Source organism: Eurypyga helias, unplaced genomic scaffold (assembly GCF_000690775.1).
Source record: "Eurypyga helias isolate BGI_N326 unplaced genomic scaffold, ASM69077v1 scaffold11787, whole genome shotgun sequence".
Lineage (NCBI taxonomy): Eukaryota > Metazoa > Chordata > Aves > Eurypygiformes > Eurypygidae > Eurypyga > Eurypyga helias.
In genome coordinates, this window is record NW_010263783.1 from 35,592 (window position 1) to 59,359 (window position 23,768).

The 23,768-nt window shown below is 47.7% G+C and overlaps 1 protein-coding gene across 1 annotated transcript in view; it reads right to left on the reverse strand.

The window, feature by feature from the left end:
• Positions 1 to 23,768, reverse strand: part of WWC2 (WW and C2 domain containing 2) — a 60,212-nt gene continuing 36,444 nt past the window's right edge. The window contains exons 11-22 of the mRNA XM_010156192.1: positions 21,249 to 21,372; positions 18,717 to 18,797; positions 18,547 to 18,633; positions 15,315 to 15,507; positions 13,638 to 13,802; positions 13,383 to 13,498; positions 12,188 to 12,380; positions 10,364 to 10,528; positions 7,876 to 7,968; positions 6,824 to 7,066; positions 1,501 to 1,628; positions 1 to 73 (exon numbers count right to left, since the gene is read on the reverse strand). Coding sequence (XP_010154494.1) covers positions 7 to 73; positions 1,501 to 1,628; positions 6,824 to 7,066; positions 7,876 to 7,968; positions 10,364 to 10,528; positions 12,188 to 12,380; positions 13,383 to 13,498; positions 13,638 to 13,802; positions 15,315 to 15,507; positions 18,547 to 18,633; positions 18,717 to 18,797; positions 21,249 to 21,372 — 1,655 coding nt within the window. The 3' untranslated portion in view covers positions 1 to 6. The remainder of the gene's footprint in view (positions 74 to 1,500; positions 1,629 to 6,823; positions 7,067 to 7,875; positions 7,969 to 10,363; positions 10,529 to 12,187; positions 12,381 to 13,382; positions 13,499 to 13,637; positions 13,803 to 15,314; positions 15,508 to 18,546; positions 18,634 to 18,716; positions 18,798 to 21,248; positions 21,373 to 23,768) is intronic.

Here is a 23,768-nt window from a genome sequence, read left to right on the forward strand (position 1 = left end):
GCGTGATTACACGTCGTCGGCCGGAAGGGCTGGCACGCTGACCTTCGCTCTCGTGAAGTAGGCCATCTTCTCCCTGGAATCGGGGGAGAAAACACGGCCTTACCGTACTGTCTGTGGCACGACTCCTGCGTCACCTGCTCACGTGACAGCACGGCTCCTTGGAATCGAGGTGTGGAAAGACACACCGCGAGGAAAACACACAGTGAGTTTATCTGCAACGAAGGTGGTTGCCAGAGCATGCCAACATAATTCCCTTCTGAAGAAGGGAAGAGCAGCTCCAATTCCGAGTAAGAAAAATCAGTATTTCCTAACAACTGCAATGGCGAGACTGAAATATTGATCTAGTCACTGAATTTCCTACCATGATATTTCAGTGGGTTGACGAAAAGGCAAAATAAACCACTTTATCCTGACTTGGGAAAAGGAGGAAAAAAAAAAACCAACCCCAAGGGTCTGGGCAAGACTCCGAGAAGCAGAATTGTCAACCCACGGCCTAGCTGCTTCCCAGGTGCTGCTACCACTTCTGTCTCCGATGAACGGGGGGAGTACTGAAGCACAAGTCGACACAAGCTCATCTGCCAGCAGGCTAGGGAGCAGGGGATAAGTACCGGGGGCTTACAAATTAAAGCTCAGACGAGTCATTCTTCTCCAGAGCTTCAAAAATGCCTCCGTGTGATCAGTCTTCAAGGCCACAGCCCTGCAACAAGGCCAACTAGAGCGGGGCATGTATCCTTCAGCCGTAGGGGGTAACTATTTCTCCAGTAGACTAAACCGTGCTTTCCGCTGGCAAAGCTCGAGTTCCCATCAAAAACAGTTGCTGGGAGCAAAATCAACTATGTGAACTGGATTCCTTGGCTAACTGTGTGGTGGTTATAGGAGAACGGGATCTTGCGATACCCCTCTTGTGGGGAATGTCGTCTTGAGCGCTACTGCACGGTCCTGTACGGCCGTGCAGCGGTCTGCAAGGCCTGTCAAACGACCAGCGCTGACCAAAACTCTTCGAGACTTGTACAGAAAGTGAAAACTGTTTGTAGCTGCTCTGAATTTCATACTGAAGATAAACAGCTCAGCCGTAAGGCTTCGTGGCTGAGGAACCCCTTTCCTCCCTCTCCAGCTCCGATTCCGCATCGCTAACGGCAGTGGTTGGCAAGGCGGGCTCCGCAGGCCCCTGTGCAGACGGGCAGGTAGGCACAGGGAGCCGTTGGTCAGTGTAGTGGCGTGCTTGCCCACAGCAGATGCCACGGCGGTCTGACACTTCTCGCTCCGCTCCCTCGCCACCACTGCGGCTCAGCGGAGACGCGGACGCTTCTGCCGCCCCAGCAAGGTACCGAGGCCCGGGCCTCTGGAACCTCATCTTTGAGCTGGGTTGTGTGACGCTTCTCGCAACTCAAAGGCACGTGAACTTCCGATTAATGTTACAGGGCGTGTCTGATTATACTTGGAAATAATGCCCGTTACTTCACGACGTTAAAAGAGCACGAAAAGCAGAACGGGCCCTACCTGAACGACTGCACCTGCAGTGGCACTTTCTGGCTCTGCTCCCGCAGCCGGCGTACATCCTTAGAAGCTTTCCTCATCAGTTTCTCAGCACTCAGACCTCGCTTCTGTTCTTCTTTTGACTGTTCAGCCTGTAAACGGGAAAAGCAACTGGGTTTTGGTAACAACGAACAACTACGCAGTTCAAAGAAACGACAAATTCTTCCGTGTCAGGCACAACCGCTGTACAAAGGGTCAGAGAGGCAAAAGACTGACGTCACGAGCCTAAGCCTGGGCACGGAGTAAGGTAACAGAGCTTTTCCCTAGAGAAATGCATCAACAGAGCAAACCCCATGCCATCGCAGGTGGCTACTAGGTGTTGAAGTCTGAGGAGGTATTTCTTAGGGCCGTAAGTTAGACAATACCAGTATTTGTACAAACAAATGTTGTCTATCCCAACAACTTGTAAGAACTGGGAGAGGGTGATTCCCATGCGAAATGCTTTTATTTCCTAGTAGCAGCTCTCAGGAAAGTTGCCTATACCTGACCTAAAGTGACAGACCAAAAACAGTGCTCTCAAAACACACTTTCAGATTTTGTTGACCTTGCTGGCAAAATGAACATTCATGAACTCCCGTGCTTTTATTCACGTCACAACACCCGTTTGCACCCGAGACACCCCTTTCGTTCGCACTGCAGCCGCGGCCAAGCCAGGGCGAGCCAGCAGAACCCCAGTCTGGTAGAGGAGAGGAAGGATCTCTGTTGAAGCGAACGCCGCTGAGCAGCTGCCTCTTCGCCAGGAAGTCACAGCGCTCCCGTACAGCCGTGCCGCCGGCGCCACGACGCGTCTTTACCGAGCACTGCCGCATCGACAGGGTAGGCGCAGCTGTCCCAGCGACAGACCGCTACCAAGAGTTGTGGTTTGCTTCCTACAAGACTTTATCAAGAGTTTCTGAATGCCCAGCTTCATTTCTAGACTGCAGGGACCGCCAGACAAAGGCTATTTACCGCATCTTGCCAGCCATCGAAATTTAACAGGAGCAGTCCGTGTTCCTAAACAATCCATGAAGTTCTTCAGGGGTTAAGTTTTGATGCTTAACTTCAGGCACTCAGACTTGAAAACGCTCCTCCGCTACCCGACATCAAAGCACGCACCCAAGCCAGAAGCTGCGAGGTTGGTTTGCCACTTCGGCGTTCATGTCTCCAGTTCCAAATTCGACCCAGCAGGCTCCCAAACAACAAAACCAGCTAATTCCAAAAAAGTCAGCCTACGCTATCTGTTTCCTGGCAGGGGTTTAAGAAATCTCTTCACAGCAGGGCAGTGGTACGCTCTGTCCGTTGAAACACGCTCCGGTGTTCGCTAAGAAAGTGTTTTACATGGAAGAACACCATCCTTGTAAAAAACTAACTCAAAATCCAGTCAGCCTGTAGTGCTGTTAACGTCCTCAGTCCCCAGCTCCTAAGTAGCTGTGACTTTAAAATGAAATTAACCTATAAATATTGTTTCCATTAACAGTTAGTGAAGGCAGATTTGCTACAACTGGTAACGTACCCACGTCCCTGGCCATGCGCTGTATCAGCTGCCCTAGTTAATATTTATCAAAGCACTCGACATAAAATGTTCTCAGAACTTTCTCATTTCACCTTTTCCCTAACTGCACACCAGATTCTTGTGACTGATGCGTTTCAGGTGAACGGCAGAGATGACTTCTGTGTTTTAATATTCTCTGTTACCATGTACTCCTTTCTTAGATGGTTTTAATCCTTTTCATTTTCAGGATGCTCTCAGAGAAACTTTGATTTAAGCCCGATGTCTTGAAGACTACGCACGTGATAAGCTATGCACGTGACCAGCTTTCTATTTATCGTGTTTCTTGTGATTTATAAAGACAGTGCATCCTCCAGCTATATAAAATACAGGTAAGCATGCTAATACGTTGACCATATGTTCAGGAAGTGCCAGAAATCTGGCACTTACCTGCCAAAAAATACGTGCCAGGTAGGAATCTCTGAGCGTGAGATAAGGGAGAAACTATCAAAATTAAAGCTGAGACACTAATTCCTGCCTTGTTCCCCCGTGGGTTTCTGCACAGGGGAATGAAAGCGGTTCTGAAGAAACGCCGTTAGCTGTGCTAAACGCCACGAGACTGGACAAGGACACGTCTGTGGTATTAGTGACGTAATCACAGATTACCTCTACACAGCAACTGCACCAAAAGGAACAAAGAAGATCTTTACAGCTATTCGTAGGAACCTCTTTTCGGACATCCCCAGAGGTTACTTCAGAGGACACTCGGTGTCTGACAGCATGGTGGTTGTGAGCATTTAAGACTCAGACTTGGAAAGCTGCACTGTTTCTCACAAAAGCGCAACCTAAACTAGAGGAAATGCTTCTGGGGCACAGAACCACCTACTGATTTCCAATCCACGGGTATTAGTGGGCCTCATGTACTTGGGAAGGAAAGGGAAGGCATGGAGCCTGGGCTTTCGGCTTCAAGCAGCGTAACTGCATGCTCGAAAGCAGCCACTCATTTTCAGCGTCCTCCACATCTGTGGTTTCCTTTCCCACTTGAGACTCCCTCAGTTTCTCTGGCACTTCCAGCCGCTGCCTCAGTCTGCGCCACTGGATCGCCTGCAGGATCTCGACATAACCTGTGACAACGTTCTCTAGGCTGCCGAGTTCTGCCAACCTGAGAGGAAACACCGACGGCAGAGCGCAGCCTTCTCGGGGTCATTGTGCTCTGCAGGGGAAGGCTGCGGTGATTTTAAGGGGAAAAAAATGTTTCTAGAAACTTTGTAAGCGCTCTTCAAAGAGGCGGGGTGGCTGTGCTCGTTGTTCCGACTCCTGGCCTGGGAAGGAAAGGAGGACTTACATGCTGTGCTGCAGCCTGCATGTATTTCAGGCACGTGTACTGCCCTTACTCCTCATCGCAGCGTGTGCCATCGTGCTGGTGACTGACACCGCAGATACCAAATACGACAAGCCGGTCTGCTGCCCTGAAGAGCCGGCTGACCGCAGAAAGCACAAAGCCCAAGGGTCCCTAATACTGAGTGTTGCAGAGGCATCTCTGTTCAGGTAGGAGTAGCTCTAGAGTGGGAGTAGTTTTGAGTTAAACCATTAAAAATGAACATTTCCAGCCTGCATCCCACATCAGATATAAGCTGTGAGCTTCTAAATAAATCCAGTTGTGCTGGTTTTATGTAAGCCACTATTTTTATGGGGTAAAAGTCACAAAGATAGAGTTCATACAATGACTTCACATGGTAAAAACCCCCAGAGTTACGCTGTGCGATGTTTAAGCGTTGTGCTGCCTTATCCCCTCATGCCCAAGGGTTTTGCAAACCACTTGCCAGCACTCAGCCTGAACTCCGTTAGCGTGTTACAACCGTGTCAGAACCCCACTAGCTACAGCCATCGGCAGGTGCCAAGGAAGGGGAGACAGGAAGACAGAGAGGGCAGGACAGGGCATCAACACAGACCTGGGAGAACGCAGTGGGAAAAAGTTTTGTTTCCTAAGCTGTCAGATGGGTCAAGGACATCCTGAAGTAGGAGATACCGTTACAGTTAATGTCCTGCGGTGGACTTCAGCTGTAGCTACTTAGCCACGCCTGACATGGAAGCTGTTTCCTCCTCTGACCATCCCCGTCAACCCTCTGTAGTTTTATTATCCACTTGGAGAAGGGCAACCAGAACTGAGGAGGCGTAACGTGTATTTACATCACAAAAGAATGATTGGTTTTGTTCCAGCTTCTTAGCAATTCCTGTCTTATCTGCTATTTGACATCTGTGAGTGCTGTGATGGTTGTGTTTCCTGTATCTGGAGCATCTCATTCCTAACATCTAATTCTGAGCTCAGCTTTGTATACGTATAGGAGGATCATCCCTTCCCTCCTCTACACCAGGCTGTTTACTGACATGTAGCTTTTCTCCAAGACAAAGCCACCGCTGCGTATGTACTCGGCGGTCCTCTGCACCTTGCTAAAACTGCTTTCCGTTTTTAGGACTCTGAGTATCTTGGTGTCATCAACACACCCATCCCTGCCCACCGTCAAGAGCTGGAGTGCAAATTCCCCCTGGGTGTCACTAACAGCCTCCCCTCACTAAGAACTGACGGACACTGATTGACGTAGGCAGGAATGGGGCTCCAGAGGGCTCCTGCTCAGAGCAGGCGAAGCCAGAGCTGCGTACGCAGCGTCTCATCCAGGTGGGTTCAGAATATCTCCAACTGTGGAGGCTGTGCCCCATTCCGGTGTAGGATCACCCTCAAAATTTAAAAAAACCCAACCTCCCCAAAACATCCAGCTTATTCACGTATCTTGTTGGAATTTTCCATGTTCCAGCTTGTCACTCTTGTCTGTCACTCCTCTATCCTGTTCCTTGTCTTTTATCCACATGAGGGCATCCCACCTTACCTCCTGGCCATTTGGAGACGGCAAACAGATACTTGCGTTGGTTTTGAGACCCCCGAGAGGGAACAGAATTTGCTTTTCTTTGCCAAAGCTAGAGCAGTTCCACCCTGCACAGGGAAATAAGGCACCGTGGAAGCAGTGCCGTGCCCGCGTGCCCCTGACGCTGTACGTACTGGTCGCTGCCTCTCCTCTACCCATCACGAAGCTCTTGTGGCTCCAAGCTCTGTGCAGGCTGCAGTTCAGCTGATGCAGACGGACAAAGAGCATACGCGTGTCTGCAGAAGTACGGCTGGGACGCAGGAATTTTAAAATTAACCTTTAAGCACAGCCTGTTTTACTGCACCAACCACAACTATTACTCCACGTAGTAAGAGTTTCTACTCTGAATTAGTAAAGTACTTAGAGGGCACTAGAAAAATACTGCCTCAGACTGCAGGTTTAAATCATGGAATCACAGAATGGTTTGGGTTGGAAGGGACCTTAGAGATCATCCAGTTCCACCCCCCCTGCCATGGGCAGGGACCCCTTCCACTAGACCAGGTTGCTCCAAGCCTCCTCCAGCCTGGCCTTGAAGACATCCAGGGATGGGGCATCCACAGCTTCTCTGGGCAACCTGTCCCAGTGCCTCCCCACCCTCTCCAGGAAGAACTTCTTCCTGATATCCAATCTAAACCTCCCCACTTTCAATTTAAACCCATTACCCCTTGTCCTGTCACTACAGGCCCTTGTAAAAAGTCCCCCCCAGCTTCCTCGTAGCCCCTTCAGGCACTGGAGGGCTGTAGTATCGGCTACTAAAGAAGCATTGCTCACAGGAGGTGTAATTAGTTGAACGCGAGCATCTAAAAATCTTTACCATGATCAAATTCTTTAACAAATTTATGGAAGCAGTAGGGGCGTAAGTGCATTCGCTCACGCAGTATCTGTATGCTGCTCATACCTGTTTTTCAGCTTGTTTCAAGAGTTTCTGGAATCGTTCATCCTCTAGCACACACAGGGGAAGGTCTGTCTCTCCTCTGCCTTTCATTTCCTCAAGCTTTTGTTGCAGGTCCCGCAAGGCCCGAAGCTCATCATTCAGCCGCGCCTGTCTTGTGCGCGACGCCTGGAGGTCCAGCTCCAAGTCAAGGGAAGTGCGGGTGGGGCGCTCTTGCGCAGCTCTTCGCACGATCGGCTGGCAAACAGGCTGAGGCGTTTGGGAGACAAACAATAAAAATTAGTGTCTGGAGAGGCTAGCGGAAGGTTTGACATACCGCGGTCAGAAAAGCCCGAACGGTTTTTTGTTTTCCTTCAGCCGAGAGCTGCTGTGATGAGATGCGAGTCCAAACATCCATCTGTTCTGGAATCTTTTTGTCAGTCACTGGCTAAAAATAAATGCAGAAGTTGCTCCAGCCAAGTGTACAATGATGTGTTTACAGGTTAAGACCAAAAAACTCGTGCTGATCCCCAGGCCAACACGATGCCAGGAAACCAACACTACACAGACTTCCCCATAGATTTCAACTCTGTGATTTATTTTACTCAACAGTTGCTTTTTCAAAGCTGATGCAAGCACCTAGAGTTCCAAACTCTGTAAACTTGTGCTGCTTTAGTGTCTTGCACAGTATTTACTGGCCTTTCACTGTGACTTTTTGCACGTGGGGCAGGAGAAGCCATCCCAGACTGTTCAGTGTTTCTTTCTTAGGACAAATCCTGCCAGCGGGTAACAAACCTCCCGCAGAAGTGGCTTTTGAGTCACAATCAAGATGAAAATAGAACTCTCTTGACTTACGTAACAATGAACCCCATTGCAAGAGAAACTAAGCTTCGCTGGTGGGGGAAGGTGTAGGACCGAGACCCCTCTCTGCTGAGATTTCAACCTGGAACTCGTGGCTACGCGTCGCGCTCGCATCGCTTCGGCGGAAAGACGACGTAAAGCATACGGCTCAAGCTGGTTGCCGTTCCTGCTTTCCCCACGGTTTGTCTGAAACCCTGCCCAGGTGACGCAGCACATACCCGTTTCACTCTCAGGCTCCGCCGTTCCGTGGCGTTTCTCACAAAGAGAGACTTTTTGGCTAGCGTTGAGCTGTCGCTGTCGCTCCGATTCAGCTGTCAAAACGTACAGGACAAACAGGTGTAAAGCATCTCCACGGACAAATACATCAGTATGGATACAGCCAGTCAGGAAGCCTCCCTGCTGATAGCTGTGTAGGCCACTCTTAGCATAAATTAGCATTTTTTTTCCAACCAGAATAAGCACCTGCTCTAAAATGCTGTTCCTAAACCAAGACAACCATCGATCTGACTGACTGAATAGTAAGCAGACTCTGTAGGAACGCTGGGAAGGTAACCGTGGTTATTCAGCAGAGCCGAATCGCCACCTGGCTTCTGTGCGACCGCGGGTTACGAAGCATGGGTTTCATTTACCTGGGGGCGGCCTGCGGCAGGTTTATTACAGGGCGGACGAATTGCTGCCCAACAAACGGGATTTCTGTGCTGGTATTTGTAACGAGTAGAGGTGTGCCCGCAGCTTCCTTCAGAAACGCTCGCCGCTTCTCCAAATCCCGCATAGCTCGGCAGTGGCCTTTCCTCAATGCTGGCATTAGTTCCACGTGCGCGCGTCAGACTGATGATCAGTCCCATCAGCACGCGTGGCGGTAACCCCCCGAGCAAACAGCACCACCCAACCGCAGGCTTTTATTTCACCTCTTCAGGTAAGGACAGACCAGGAGTCGTCCTGACGCTGCGGTGACCAAAGCCCGAGCAGGTGCTGACGCAGGACTGACCGGGAGCTGGCGGCGAGAAATACCACCTCTTGGCACGGGGATACATCGAGGGACCAGCCTGTCGCTTCCCCAGGGAGCCATCCTGGGAAATCAGTCCTGGATGCACACAGGTGGCAGTCATCGCTCACAGTCTTGAGGTGCTTTTCAAAGGCATCAACAGACTTTAGGTCTGTCCTTCAGGCCTCAAAACCTCCGTGTTTGCTGTACGAGTGTAGGTGCTTTCTTAGAGCCAGGCCGCCCCTTCCGGAAAGGTGGCAGCTGGCAGCTAGCAGAGCATGTCCCACAGACGCTCTCCTCAGCACAGCACCGCAAAGCAGAAGTGCGGCTGGATGCGCCCGTGCCGCAAGCTGGGAGCTAGGACCGGGGAGACCCCAGTCTCCGCGGCCTCCGACGCAGCGACAGGGCCCACTCCTGAGCCCTGACAGCGGGCTGCGAGCACCTCCTACGCTGCGGGGGGTTCGTCTGCACTAACGGCTTTCTCCGAGGCTGCTCTGCTTCCAGGCCATGCTCTGCGCAACGAGACAGAGAATGGTCCATTCACGGTACCTCTTTTAGACTCTGGCAGCAGGGGCGCAGCAGCGTCCAAAGCCACAGAAGCCCAATACTTCTCCAAAAGCTAAAACCTCAGGAGTCTATACTAACTAAACCATCGGAGACCCCCCCAGGCCGTAAGATAAGGCTACTTTTTTTGGCCAACAGCATGCAGAAATTAAGATGAAGGCTGGGTTCCCACTTCAGCCAACCATCTCTGCCAGTTATGGGGAGCGTGTTACAAAGCAACCCGCTGTGTTTCATTCTGGAGGGCACATGGAGTAACTGTTTAAGTATGTACGTACTGACTATAGAATTTTATTTATTTAGGCAATGGTCATCGTAGAGGAGCGATCAACTTTAATATTCCCAGATGATTAAGGCAACCGCCTCCAACTGAAGAAGAATTAAAAGCTTAAATGTGGGCTTTTTCAGTCATACCGTGTGAGTAACCTGTGGAAACTGAAGATCAAAAATAAGCTGCCTTTTCTAGGGTGTCTCCAATTAAAATCTATAGAGCTGGTATGCCACGCTTCAATCTTTAAACACACAATTTTCACAGTTAGTTTAGCAGCAACAGGGCTGATACTTTAAACCCTTTTTTTTTATTTTTTTAAATTTTCCACACCACCCTACATCTAGAGAGACTGGAGAATTTTGTTGCCAAAGCCCCGTTTAAAGGTCAGCCCCTAGGCAGCGCTCACACCTCTTTCAAAGGTGTAATTACAGCAGGATTTGGGCTGCCCAGGTTTAAAACTGGTGACGGAGCTCTCTGCGCCGCTGCCCCACAACGGCTACATTATTAAATACGGTAACGCAGCGGCAGTTTACAGCCAACTCCGTTCTCTGTTGCGACCGACGGCTTTGCTGCGCGAGCGCTGTGGTTGCTGATGTGCCGTGAAACGCTTTTTGTGGCCAGCGGCGCAGGAACCTCTGTTACTTTTCTCCAACGGGATGTATTTTTTTCCCCCCTAGTACAGGCGTTTTGCAAGAGCGTGCAACTCTGCTGAAAGTCACTTCTACTCTGCACCAGGTCAGTTGGGGAAAGGAGGAACTAGAGAAAGTACAGGCTCTTGCCTCTCGCAGGGAAAACTGGTACATGACTCACTGTCATTACAGCATCATTCCCAAGACATTAAATGGCTCTTTAGTCAATAGCTCTTCATTCCAAGTGTTTTTCCTCTTACCCTACAGATGTACTGGTTCCGCTCGCCCGGAGAGAAGGTCTGTGAGCGCACGATCATGCTGTTCCTGACAAAAGGACGCTGTCTGGAGCTCCAGCTGGCTCTGTCCTTGGCTCGGACTGTTGCGTTCTCGTTAACCGATTCCTCAGTGTTAGTCTCTTTATCAACCTAGGGAAAGGAATTTGCTTTATAAGAACTACAATATCCAGACGTGGCACTACGTAGGTCTTTGTGCCTTTGGATTTTACAAGCAGTCTCGTTACCTTGCAGCGGATGGAAAAACACCAGCAGGAAAAAGCGTCTTGTGCATGCAGAGAAGCTGTGCTGAGTAAAGAAACCCACGCTTAACAGCGTGGCTTTGTATCCAGTAAAACCAAAGCTTCTGCAGAAAGGCTGCTGCTGCCCCGCACACGGTCTGATGCCCCCGTGGTGCAACAAGTTTTGCTTTACCATTTGCAAATATCGTTATTATGGCACGTTTGTATTTGTTGTGGTCGGCGTTGGCAGAACAGCACGGTTCTGCCGCGCTAGAGAAGGTGCCTACACGCACTGCAAGGGAGCGCTGGAAAAGCTACGCTGCCCAGGTTCTTACAGACACGCCGTATGTCCCTCGGGCCCCGCAGAGCCGCACCAGCCTTGCGAACCAGGGGAAGAGACGCTGTGCTACCTGCTGTCCTTCGGAAGGGGCTGCTGCCTATGGATTTGCCCCACACGTGCCGCAGGCAGCCCCAGGCGCCAGCATCCCCGCAGGCAGCTGCTGGCTGGAGGGCCCGGCTGGAACAAGCACTACAGCAGCCGGCACATCCCACGGAACCGATGTGCACCGGCCAGGGCATTTAATCGGGCGAGGTTCATGGTTCTTGGCGTGCCGGTGATGAATGCAACAGCCTGAACAGCGCAGGCGTGACCCGGAGAGGACCCGGCACTGGAGGACCTGTGCTGCAGCTGGCCTGGCAACGAGGTCTGCCACGTCTGTCGCTCCCTACCCAGGGCTGCCCGGCCCGGGCTGAGCAAAACACACTGTGCATGCCCAACCTTCAGCTGCTGTCCTTCATGCCCCCCCTGGCCGAGTCAGGGCTTTGATCTGTATTTGTTTGCTCCCCAGCAGACTGGCATTCCTTTGATACCATGGCCTTAGCTCATTTGGCATCTTGCCACATTAACTGGAAGTTAATTAGTTTCCAGCCAGTCCACTGAGGTGTTGAACTTCTGTATTGTCACAAACTGGAAGGAACGAGATGTCCATCTCTGCCTTTTTACCTCTGCTCTCTTACAGAGCCTGTGGGTCTAACGCACACAACACTGTTCTCATTAAGGTGCAGAAAGGTGTTCTAAAAATCTTATTTCTGGAGTACGTGCTACCACATCAGGGAAACGTTTACTAAACATGTACTAGAAGTGCTTTCAGAAAGGTGGAATATAGTTTAGAGCAAAGAGTTAACAAGAACACGGAGTCAGAATTTGTTACGTGCGGTGTGTAGGTAGTACAACAGGACACAGTTTGATACACGTTTTGGAATTTTCTGTTTGTTAAACTTTCCTCCTTTTCTCTGCTCAGCCAGCATTTGTATTTCATAAGCTAAAATAAAGAGAAGAAAGAAGGAAGTCTCCTCACTGGTTTAGAGATGTTGACCCCTGTACTAACTCTCCTCCTGTTTATCAGATCAATCAGAAATAAAAAGGAGACAATGAAACAGGTGCACAAAAATATTTTAAATACGCGCAAGTTGAAGGTACTGAACCGCACCTGTCGTTTGAGTATCTTCCCTGTGCAACAAAAAAAGTGAAGACACACCTTGTGAAGAACACGTATGTTAAGATATTCACCAGTGTTAGTAGTACAGCAGCTTGCTGGCTTTCACCAGCCTCGTCAGCGTCCTCCCCGGCCTCGTCTTCATGCGTGCCCGGTGCATCGGCGAGTGAGCCCATGTCCCCAGCCCCGCTGCCTTCTGCTGCCGCCTTCACGCCTTCTTCCTCTTCATCCCCAATTGCATCGGAGGCCTCTGCGAGCATGTCCAGCCTGCACGGACAGGAGGAGCCCAGGCTTATTCTCAAACTGACAAAGCCCATCGGAGAAGGATATCGGAAGGCCTAGACCTTCACCCACGTATAATGGATGCATTTTCCAACAGGGAAAACAGCAGTATCACCCTAATGCTTTCATTAAGTTCACGTAAAGGCACATTTCATTATATGCCCCAGTAAAACCCGGCGAGCTCTACTACAGCTCACCGTCAAGATCGTTACGACAACGCCACGCTACATTCAATAGCTGTGTGTCAGTAACGCCAAAGGACGTTGGTTCCAATGAACTCGTAAGCCAAATGGCTGAGCCTCCCCTTTCCCCATAACAAAGCACCTGTTTATTTCTACGCTGCAGCTGAGAAATGGCGCAGGAGCAGAACTCGGAGCCATTTAGCAAGAAATCTGTTTCTTGGGAAAGCTCACAACAACATCAAACCCAAGACCATCGATGGAAGCACACAGACACTGACTTTGTCAGACTGCCACTCTCTTTTCAGATCCCGTTACCTGCTATTATAGTTAATGTAACTAATATTTAATACGAGACATCCTAGTACGCCTCCAGTGGATTAGGCTCCCCAGGAGGTTTCATAGGAAGATGTACATGGAATGCAGCAGCAGGAAATAACAGACCAGCCAAGACAACATAAACCTAAAGAAGGTGAACAAATTGTCCACACAACGGAACGCAACTTTACCCCAATTCCAGTGGTGGTGAAGCACTGGACAGGTTGCCCAGGGAAGCTGTGGATGCCCCATCCCTGGAAATGTCCAAGGCCAGGCTGGATGAGGCTTGGAGCAACCTGGTCTAGTGGAAGGTGTCCCTGCCCATGGCAGGGAGGTTGGAACTGGATGGTCTTTAAGGTCCCTTCCAACCCAAACCATCCTGTGATTCCATGAATTCCCCTGAAAGTACCACCCTTTCATTTGTCTAAGAACGGGAGGAACGAGCGGAATCATTCAGGCATGAACAGTGAGAGAGAAAAAGCCACCTTACCAGTCTTCCTCAGAGCCCCTTTGCTCCTGTTCCTCTTCCTCCTCATCTTCAGCCAGCTCTTGCTCTACAGCTTCCAGCTCAGCAGATGTCCTCTCCAGCAGAGCTGACACAGCATCCTGCTCACAAGGAAGGAGATGAATCCAGAATTGAGTGACACATAACACAAGTCACATATTGAAGCAACCACAGTGCAAGGGCACAATTAGTCTGTGGCTCTTTTCTTGCTGTTACAGTAACGGCCAACACATTGCTCACCAAGTCCAATGAGTCCAATGGCTGCTTGCTTAACAGAAACAGGGATTCTTCATTTTGTTCCTTGGGTTTTTTGCTAGGAATTTGCTTGCAAGGCAACAGGTTGTACCACAGAGTGCAAGTCTCATCTGAAAGTGATAAATCTGCCAGACTGATCAGAGTCCCAGCCTGCACAAAACAAGGAAGGAGAAGAAAAGTGTTTAAATTCCCTATTTAACTGCAATTTTCTATTTCCCTCCACCTGCAGTTGAAGTAAAGAAATAGAAGCACATGGGAAAGTCCTTCATATCGTCCATTCTGCCCTCCTACGTCCCCCAAGCACATACACAAAACCCCCCAGATGACCGCAGCGCACACGTCTGCCTTCAGGAGCGTTCAGTAGCGCACAACCGTGTCGATGAAACCTGCCGCATCATCAACTCATGGGGCAGCAGGTTTCAGTCAATTTTCCACTTGTTCCACCACAAAAGTCGTCGATACGGTAAACAATAACGGATGACCTTGTCTGCTCTTACCAGCGAAGAGATTAAGGAACCCTTCCGTTTGGACAAGCGCTGACATCCGCTGAGTTGGCAGTCTGGGAAAATTTACGAAGTACTCACGTTTGGGCTGTGCCTGGGAGATTAAAATCCTCTGTTTGTTGGCAAAGCAGATCCTCTTCAGAGCTACTGGGCTGCCCACACAGCTCTCCCAAGGCTCTGGTCATGTTGCCCAGGGCTTTCTGCTGGGTGGTAGTCCCAACCCCTCTTCTGATCTTGTGATTAACCATTACCCCTTTGGGGTTTTGGCGTGGTGGGGTTTTTCCCCTTCACCTCTGCATCCTGCACTCGCATTTTTGCCCTGCTCCCTTCTCTTACCCGAGGGGAAACCTCTCACATGCTGAAAAAGGCCAACACTTTCTGCAAGAATGAACAACTTCAATATTTTTGAAAGCGAGAGGCTATTCCCAGTAGCTGGGGCTGATGGATCCCATCAGATTCCAGCATCTCTTCAGCATGTTTTATACCTAAAAATCTCACTCCGCTACTAAGGCAGACTCAGGGTGAAAAAAAACTAAACTGCGTTGTACCAGAGGATGCAAAAGCAATTTGAAAGGAAATGAAGCATCACTGATTAGGTGATGACCACAATTAACAGCAAAATTTAAAAAGTGCCAGTTGCCAATAGGCTGGTCTGTGAATGTCATGCCTTTTTATTATTTCTACAGATCATAAAGACTAAACAGGTGGAAATCTTATCATCTACAACAAGGTGGAAAAATGTAACTCAGTCTGTTCTTTGTAACAAGTTCTGACAATGAGGGTTTGATTTTTTTTTTCTTTAGGACATACAGTGGCTCTAATTCAGCTTTTACATTAAAAATCTAGTCTTAGAGTAATGTTGCAATGAAAGTCTATTGTAGGTTGGGTTTTTTTAACGTCTAAAACTGCAGTGATGGAATATCAATCTGTAATGCACCATTACAATTATCGAAACATCCCCTAAAACTTCCATCCAGGATTAGATTCTGTATCAGGAATTTCAGAGAAAGGTAGTATTTTAAGTACTACAGCAACAGCCAAGTTATGCTTCGGTTTGTCTCCAAGTACTTGTGGAATTTTAGCAGCCTTGACCGTCAAAATAAAAGGGGACACTATAAACAAATCCATGCCAAAACAAGCCAGAAATAGAACTGCATACCAAGCATTCTTCCCGACGACTTCTACTGACAGCACAAACGTCTACTCTCAGCGTCTTCTGTAGCAGTGTGACTTGGGAAATGGCTACTCGGAATATCTCGTTGAATAAAATGGTTTCCACGGCAGGATGAACTTTTGTGCGGAACAGAGAGCTGGTAACAGTTGAGGATGGAAGCACTGCCACTCTGACATACCTGCCGGACGCAAACCAAAAAGCGTTACCTGCGTTCAGGCAACCGGCACTCGCTGGCGAGGCGCGACGGAAGTTGAGCCCATCGACTAAAGGGCTGCGTGGCAAGAAAATGAAACGGCAACAGACTGGAGGTTGAATGGGACAGAGGTGAAAAAGAGGAGTGAGAAACTCCTCCTGTCCCTTGAACAAACATTTCCCAAAAAGAAATTTCTGTGCCTGGTAAGGGAGTAGCGAGAGAAGTAGCTATTTCTGTCACTATCCAAATTTACCCTCCGGCTTAGCACTGTGAACACGGAAGATCGTGTCACAGATGGGAGGAAACATGATCTTAAATTTAAAAAAAAATGAGAGAAATTTGGGTGGATGTAAAAATCAGAACGATGTGAGCAGCGCTGAAAAGCAGTGACACCTTTTAAAGAACCAAACAAAACAAAACATCCAAAGAAACCAGAAAACTAAGGAAAATAAGGAAGGAAATGGCTAGGGCCGTAGCTGCGTAAGGTCAATTCGCAGTGCTCTGAGACTTAGGAGAATGCACCTTGCGAGCCTCAACCTCAGCACGGGGAATACCCTGAAACTGTCACACAGCTGCATTCTTTTCTTCCACGGAATACTTGTTCTACAGAACAAGCAGGAACGGATAGTACGTGGAGAAAGGCGACGCCGGCTGACTTCCACCTCTCACGTCAGCAGCCAGTTTGATCGTGACATTCCTCACGCGGTCCGAGCACGTTATTTACCTATTGCCCAGCTTCTCACACACGTGAGGGAGCATGCAATTGCTTTACACCTTTTCTGTGCCCAGGTGTTAGCCCGCTTCTGGTACCGGCTTTAAGCAGAACTGACGCTGTACTGTAGAATGCAACGAAGCTAGCGAAAGCAAGAAGGAAAACTGGGCCAAGGAACTCTGGGAAAAACTTGTTCTCCCAAGATTTATAGTACTGTCCCTACATTTTCTGACAATGCCTTTGTACATAGTGTTAGTGTTATTAAAAACTTAGCTCTATGAAGAATTTGATTCTGTTAATTGAATTTGGGCACAGTCCCCAGTGATGCTCAGCTTCTTGGGATACAGAGCAAGATCCCCGTTGTTTGGTTGGCACGTACAGCCTGGACAGCAGGTATTTTGACAAACCAATCCCAAGGATACCCTCATCTCGGTAGTGTAATGTAATTCCAGTGATGCTGCTCTGGGTGCACATAAACCCAGGTGAGCAATCGGCACCGTCTACTGAAAACGGCCATTTTAACGGATTAAGCGATTATGAAACATCTGGAAAAGACGAAGGAACAGAAGACAAAAGTATGTTTAAAGGGTGGTTCATTGGAGCTTCCTTTTCATAGGTTAGCCAATTTATTGGCATCAGGCCAGAATGAGAGGTAAACGGAGAAGTGAAAGACAAATTGCTCGCCGGCTTTGTTCTACGAGCATGCTTACGTTCATTTTAATTACAAAAAGTTAAGCAACACCTCGGAAAAAATGATCCTGACACAAATAAGGATTTGGCTAGGCTGTACCTACTCAGAAAGTGAGCAGCTTTTACAAGCAGCGCAGAAAGAGGTACCAGTAAGACCTCGTATTAAATCTATTCCTCTGTGCGTAAAGGTCCAGTGAAGTACTGACATCCAATTTAGTGTTCCAGAAAATACAGTTCTAACACAGCATCTTCTTCCAGACCCAATTTCTATCAGTGACGGTATCTGTAGAGTATATACATATGTGCACACAAAGGCAAATGACAGCAAAAACGCTATTTGCAAGGTCCTCCCTTTCCCCTTCCCTTCTTTCCTCCTTTTTTTTTTGGGTAGCTTTAGTTTCATTAAGTCTTTTTAGCAGCAGCAGGTCTGGACTGAAGACACCTGACTACCAATTACAGCTTCATGCTTCAATTCCTAAAAAACAACCTAACTTTACCTTCCTGAACATTTTGTTGACGTGCTTTTTATATTCTCCATTACCCACTTTCCCTCTCAGTGGTGTCAATTTGGTCTTCTCTATTTTTTTGATATTCCTGTGCTGAATGCCAGTGGGCTTGGAAGGTGAGCGGGGGGGAAGAGAGGTCAGAGAATGAAGGATGGTAGCAGACAACCACTTGTTATTAAAAACAAACAAAAACAAGCGGGGGGGGGGGGGGGAAAACCTCTATCCCTATGCATCTTTTCCATATTCAGCGGCTTCCTATTGATCTGCCAATCAAATTCAAGGTGATGGAGGACAGGGGGAAAAGAACCAGCAAGAAAATCAAGCTTTCCTAGGACTGGTTATACTCTGCTCTAATCTTATTCAGCTTCTCAACAGTTGAAGATAGCTTTCCGGTCTCTGACAAAGCTCACTGAAGGACAAGTGTCCCAAGGAGCCACAGCAAGCTGTACTACTTTGTACAGATGAGAGCTCTGGATTAGAACCTCCGTGGTAACGTGATCTTACTCAGGCATTTTTGTTCAATTCCTATACAGGGTTTCCACTGTAATTACTTTTAGAGCTTTCTTGTGGGTCCAGTTCAACACAGGAACTAATTCTCAACAGACCTCCAAGCCCCAGTTGCTAGGGATGGTGTATCTCAGCACAGCTGTGCTTGTCCGTGCGCAGTTTATCAAACCACCCCTCGCCTTTCCAAGCTCACTTAAAAGACACATACTATTTTAACTACATTTTACATCCAAATGCCACATAAATGTACAAAGACAACATTCCGAGCTGAACAATGGCCAAGTATCAAAATAATGTTTTTAGAGATGACAGAATAGCTCTTCTGCACTGGGAAGCTGCAGAATGTTTAAAAACACTAAATGAAACATCATTTTAAAAAATCCTTTTTGTTCCACTTAAACGGAATGTGCAAATTACCTGCTAACTTCTTTTTCTTGCAGCGTTGCTGGAGTACGTAGGCAAAGTACTACTACAGTTTGAAAACTTTTCTACATGTCTATTTTTCTAGTGCTGCTCAGCAGTGAATCAACCCACTCCTTTGGAGGATTTGTACAATTATTATTCCACTCGCACATTTCAACACTCCTGCTCAGTGAGTGTCTGACTTACACTTTAGAGCCAAGGGGGACAGAAAACACTGGAAGATTTCTGAGCCGTACAACGATGATCACGAAACTTGAATTGCTGCGGTCGTATCTGTTAAAGAAAGGACGACACGAGGGCAGTTTACTGTTCACATTTCTGTAGGAACAGAAATATTCCCTTTGCTGGTCGCTTACCTGAGTCCTACTTGTACCTGGGCAGCCTCCAGAGTTGCTGCGTCATCCTCACTGTATACAGCGTCCTCGGTTTCATTTGGTCTAGGGCAAGCAGGCAAATACTCAGATTTAGGAAAATTAGAGTTAGCTTTCAGCAGTAATTGAGGTGTGTGTACACAAAACTCATACACATTCTCCTAAACAGGCTGGTTTAATTACAGCGTGTGCTCCAAATGAGGATTTCAGAGCCTGCACAACAGCAACGCCTCGTTTAGGGACAGTCGCTGCCTGAACCGTTTGACAGCTCCAGTGAAGAGCCGGGAAGGCTTCAGGCGGATTAGTGAAGCAGGCCAGACCGACAGGCAAGAGGAAAACTCGTGACATTTACCCATACATACTTAGTACTTCTTTATTTACACTTGTATTCTTTATACTCCTTTGAATATAAAATTGGAAATTAGAATTTGCAGTGACCATCAGACCACACGTCAACTGGACGCAAAATACTGCTTTGGAGGGTATTTGAGACGCAGGAGCTCTGTAAAATGAAGAGGTTTCTGTGCAAACCAGAAGCATCTTTTCAGAAGCGTTCAATGAACCAAAGGGACTCCAGTTTTGCAGCTGAAGAGCAACACTAGCGTTGAATGGAATTACAGAGAATTCATGTGGCAAAATAACTTCCAGTCATTTTCTGGGAGGCTTGAGCGAGGATGTGGGATTAATGTGTTTCATTGATTTTTTAAAACCAGACTGTTGGGATCAATAAACAAGATCAAGATAGAAAATGTCAAGATAGGAAATGTGCAGAATGACAGAGCCATCCTGCGCCTCATCGAGACATGACAGCGTTATTTTAAGACTCTGCATTTAGAGGTGTCCATTTTACTGTTCGTTTCCTGGCTGATGGCTAATCTGACAGTGTATATATTTCCTCCCCTGCCTTAAATTACTCGATACAAAGGACCGGTCTGTACAGCAGAAATGACTGCGCTCTAACTTCAGGAGCATATTGACAAGTTGTAAGTCATTCCATACACGCTTCTACGACACATAAGCAACTCACACGGAGGCACTCGCTACCTCTCCACTACTTCCTACTCAGTAATAATTAAGAGTATCCACACCTGAAGCTATCACGGAGTAACTACTGTCTGCAACCTTAGGGGCAGTAGTTTCCTCCTGTACACAGGCTTAGGGGATGCGACTGTCGTCTTTCGTCTTTTCCTGAGTAATGACTGGAATTTGTTCTGGTTTCCACCTATCCCACTCCACAGAACATCCACAGCTTTGGTCCAATGTCTGTGCGTTTCTATCCACTGGACTTACAGCCGGAGCAGAGAGTGTGTGTTGATCACCTTGGCTCAGAAGTGAAACAAAATGGCAAGACAACAATGGTCCTTGAAGCAAAATACACAGTCACAGCCACTCAGTCGAGCACAGGCTCAGCTTTTAATAGGGGGGAGTTTATTTCAGCCCAAGAAGTTGTGTCAGGTTTAACTGAAGACATGGAGCAAACTCATAGTAGGATTCAGAGTGAAATATGAGTCCATGACCGAGGGGCAGATTGGGCACTGTAACGTTTCAGGAGAAATCCCTTTTGTATTTGAGTTTTTCATTTGGTCTTGTCTATTTTTATAGCCTTTTAATTTGTGAGACTTCACAAGTAGAAGTAATTTATTTGAGGCCAATAAAAACCATTTCTGATACCATAATGCACCTTCACCTGTCCTAACAGAAAAGCATTTAGCGTGGCAAGAGAAGATGCGCGTCAACGTTTTTGTAACCATCCTGCTAAAACACCTCCCTCTGAATATTCAAAAGGACAAAAAATTCTTAATGCCAACAACTTGCCAAAACTGAGGTGAAAAATAAAGGGTTTGGTTTTTCTCAGAGTTTGCAATGGTCTTTTGTTACGCAGTCTAAAGCCCATTTCTCTCACTGCCAGGAAACTGGTGTGCATTTACTATATAAACTAGTATGAAGAACCCTGTAGAAGTTGTGTCTTGCCCAAAAGCAACAACCACCAAATACATTCCTTATATCCTGTTCACCACAGTGAGGCAGGAACATTAAAGTCTAACCTGGATTATTCTCATACCAAGAGGATTTTCTTATCTTTCCTACATCCTGTTATTTAAAAAAGAAAACATTCGAGCAAAATGCTATGCAATCTAAAAATTGTATCTAAAACAAAGCAAGAAGTAACAGGAGTCACCCTGAATAGAGTCAGTACAGCCACACAGCAGAACCTGTACAGTTTAAATCCAGCTTTTCTCCTAGGAACACTTCCAGCAAGAAAAAAACCCAGGATTAGACAGAAGCATATCAGTGCTACTCAGCCAAGTTTCACAAGCACTCTAATGCAAATTTATCAGCCTAAAAAAAAGCAATCAAACTTCACTGTTTGGCAAACGTGCCTTCCTTTCAACTCGAAAGTATAAAATATTTATTTAAAAGGCAAGACCAATAAGCTACTTATGTTGGTGTTACGTAAGTGCATTTAGATCTATTTTAATTTTGGGGGGAAAGACTCGCATTGTTTCTCAAACCTACTGTTTCACGGAAGCTTCGTACACGCCACTATCTCCAGCTACGGACTCATCGGACACGGCAGCAGATACGCAAGCGGTTTTCTCCTCAAGCAGGTGACCAGCTCTTCTTCTCGCTAAGTCAACACCTGCAAAAAGGAAGAATGAAAATTAGTCAGGAGATTAATAGTCAGAGAGAGAGAAGCGCATAGCTCAGAAAGTTGTCAAGTTGAAAGCGGTGACCCTTAACCGAGTTATCACAGAGGAGTTTTGTTCCACGTCATTAACTGTTCTGAGACTGTACTGCTGTCACCACATCTCCTGGCTAGGGTTATCTCCAAACTGGCGAACTCGAAAACGTACAGCGATTGTTCCTTCCCAAAGACGCAGGCTCCCATCATCACCCGTATCCGTTGAGGTAGTTATTATCCTTCATTATCTTCATTATCAACCCTCATTATCCTGATCTTTAAACCAGCATTTACCACGTTCCCATTCTGCCCTGTAGTAAAACACCTCAGCTACACGCGAAGTGGCTGCTGCCTGTTTACTCCATCTTCAGAAGTCAGACAGCCTCTCCCCAGTGACACACAACCATCACCCAACCGCTTTCTGCGCTACACTCTCGCTACTTGCGGCTTTAACCTTCAGCTCGCCCTCACATGCCAGCGGCACGCGCAGCACGGCGAGGGCCTGCGCAGTTCTTCTTTCTGCCGGGGGGTGAGGATATCGGCATGCGCTATCGTCTCCACCCGCATCGTGACTTTACATCTCGTTAGGATGCTTAAAACTTAAGGCTTCAGATTAGATGACTGATCGCCGCGTTTGTGCTTTTATTTATGGCGGCAGGGATGCTTTTTCCTTGATGATGAAGTGCATTCCCCTTCCCCCGCACCAGGTGAGGGGTGAAGGTGACGACACGATTTATCAGTTCCCCTTAGGGATTACCACAGCAGCCTGCACTGCCTTTGACAGTGACAGAGACTGACTGTGGAAGAACCACCCGATATTCCGGCTTGGCTGCTGACGGCAGGGACACGTGCAGGGCAGCAAGTACCTGTGGGGATCACCTGTACAGAAAGTCAAGGGACAAGACGGCGGGGAGCTCCGCACCCCGGGAGCCAACGCCGGCTACGCGAACACACCAGCTGTGCTGCCTTCAGGTACATCTGTCTCCCCCCAGGTTCAGATTCAGCAGTCAGGCTTGTAAAACTGAGGTGTGGGGGCCGAAATTTTCCAGGGGGTTTTTATGGCTCAAGCTGAGTTTGTGGAAAACCTTCCCATTCATTCCAAGAGTGAAACTGGAGCGGAAACACCAAACCAACCCCAGGTCTGTGCCTCACTTCTGATGTATTGAACCCTTAGCATGAGGCCCGCTTTACTGTGGAAACCAGCAGTTTTGAAGTGTAATTAATCAATATCTGACTTTTCAAAATCTGAGTACTTGTTTTGGCAGTCTTAATGCAGATTTAAAGATGATTTGTATCTTATGTGTGATCCTACATGAGGGAAGTACTGCACTCAACTAAGCCAATGAACCAACAGATGTCACCACAATTCATTAAGAGATAGGTGTATATCTATAAAAGCAAATTTCTTATTAAAACGTATGTCTGTATTGGTATGTCCAGGTACTTTTATTAAAAAGTGGCAAACTCCAGGCACGAGGGTTCACACTTGGCAGCAAAGCAGGGCAACGCGCTCTCTAGAGCTAGGCTGTACTGGTTCTAAGACACCCAAACTGCTTAATTAGCCACTCCACTATCAACTGAGGCCCAGCAGCGTGGAGCTGGGTGAGCCTGGGTCAGGTTTCAAACGGGGCTGCCAGCGCCCAGCACTAGCGGAAATCTGGCTCCCTCAGTTCTTCCTTGGGAAAAGAGAGCCACTGTGTAATGTAAACACACCAATGGTTTGTAACATACTTAAAGACAATGACACAGAACGACACCAGAAAAAGTCAATAAGCGTGCAGAGAAAGCGTAACATACTGTCAACTTACAGAAGGCAGCAAAATCAACGCTCCAAGGCTGAGGATAAGCCATCGATTCTTGACAGATGGGATACTTGAAGTTCTGACTCTGCCAAAAGGCTTTGACAAAACAGGATGACTGAGTGTGTCGGCTGGCTTTTCCTGCAGCCTCGAAGTGGAATTCATTACACCTAATTCAGCCGCCTCAGAGTTAAAGTTAACTAGTTACTGAGGCCACCTCGCTAACTCACAGAGTCATTCATCCCATCCTCCTTAAAGGGCACTATGTTTTAGGGTGAGACGACGCATCCTTTTGGAAGTTACCCAGAGAACGTAGGGGGAGCCTAGACTAGCTTACAAGCTCTGTTCTAACTCGGATGGATAAAAGCGAAAAGCTGTGAAATCCATCATGCTAAAAATGGGGAAGAGTCTCACTGTAACTTACGTGACATGTGGTCACTTGTCCTTCTCAACTCCTAAAAAAACCAAACTGCAGATCTTTCAGTGACAGCAGGTTCAAATAACTAGATACACACACACACAAATTCTAACTCTTAAGCCCAGAAAGCTCTTTCC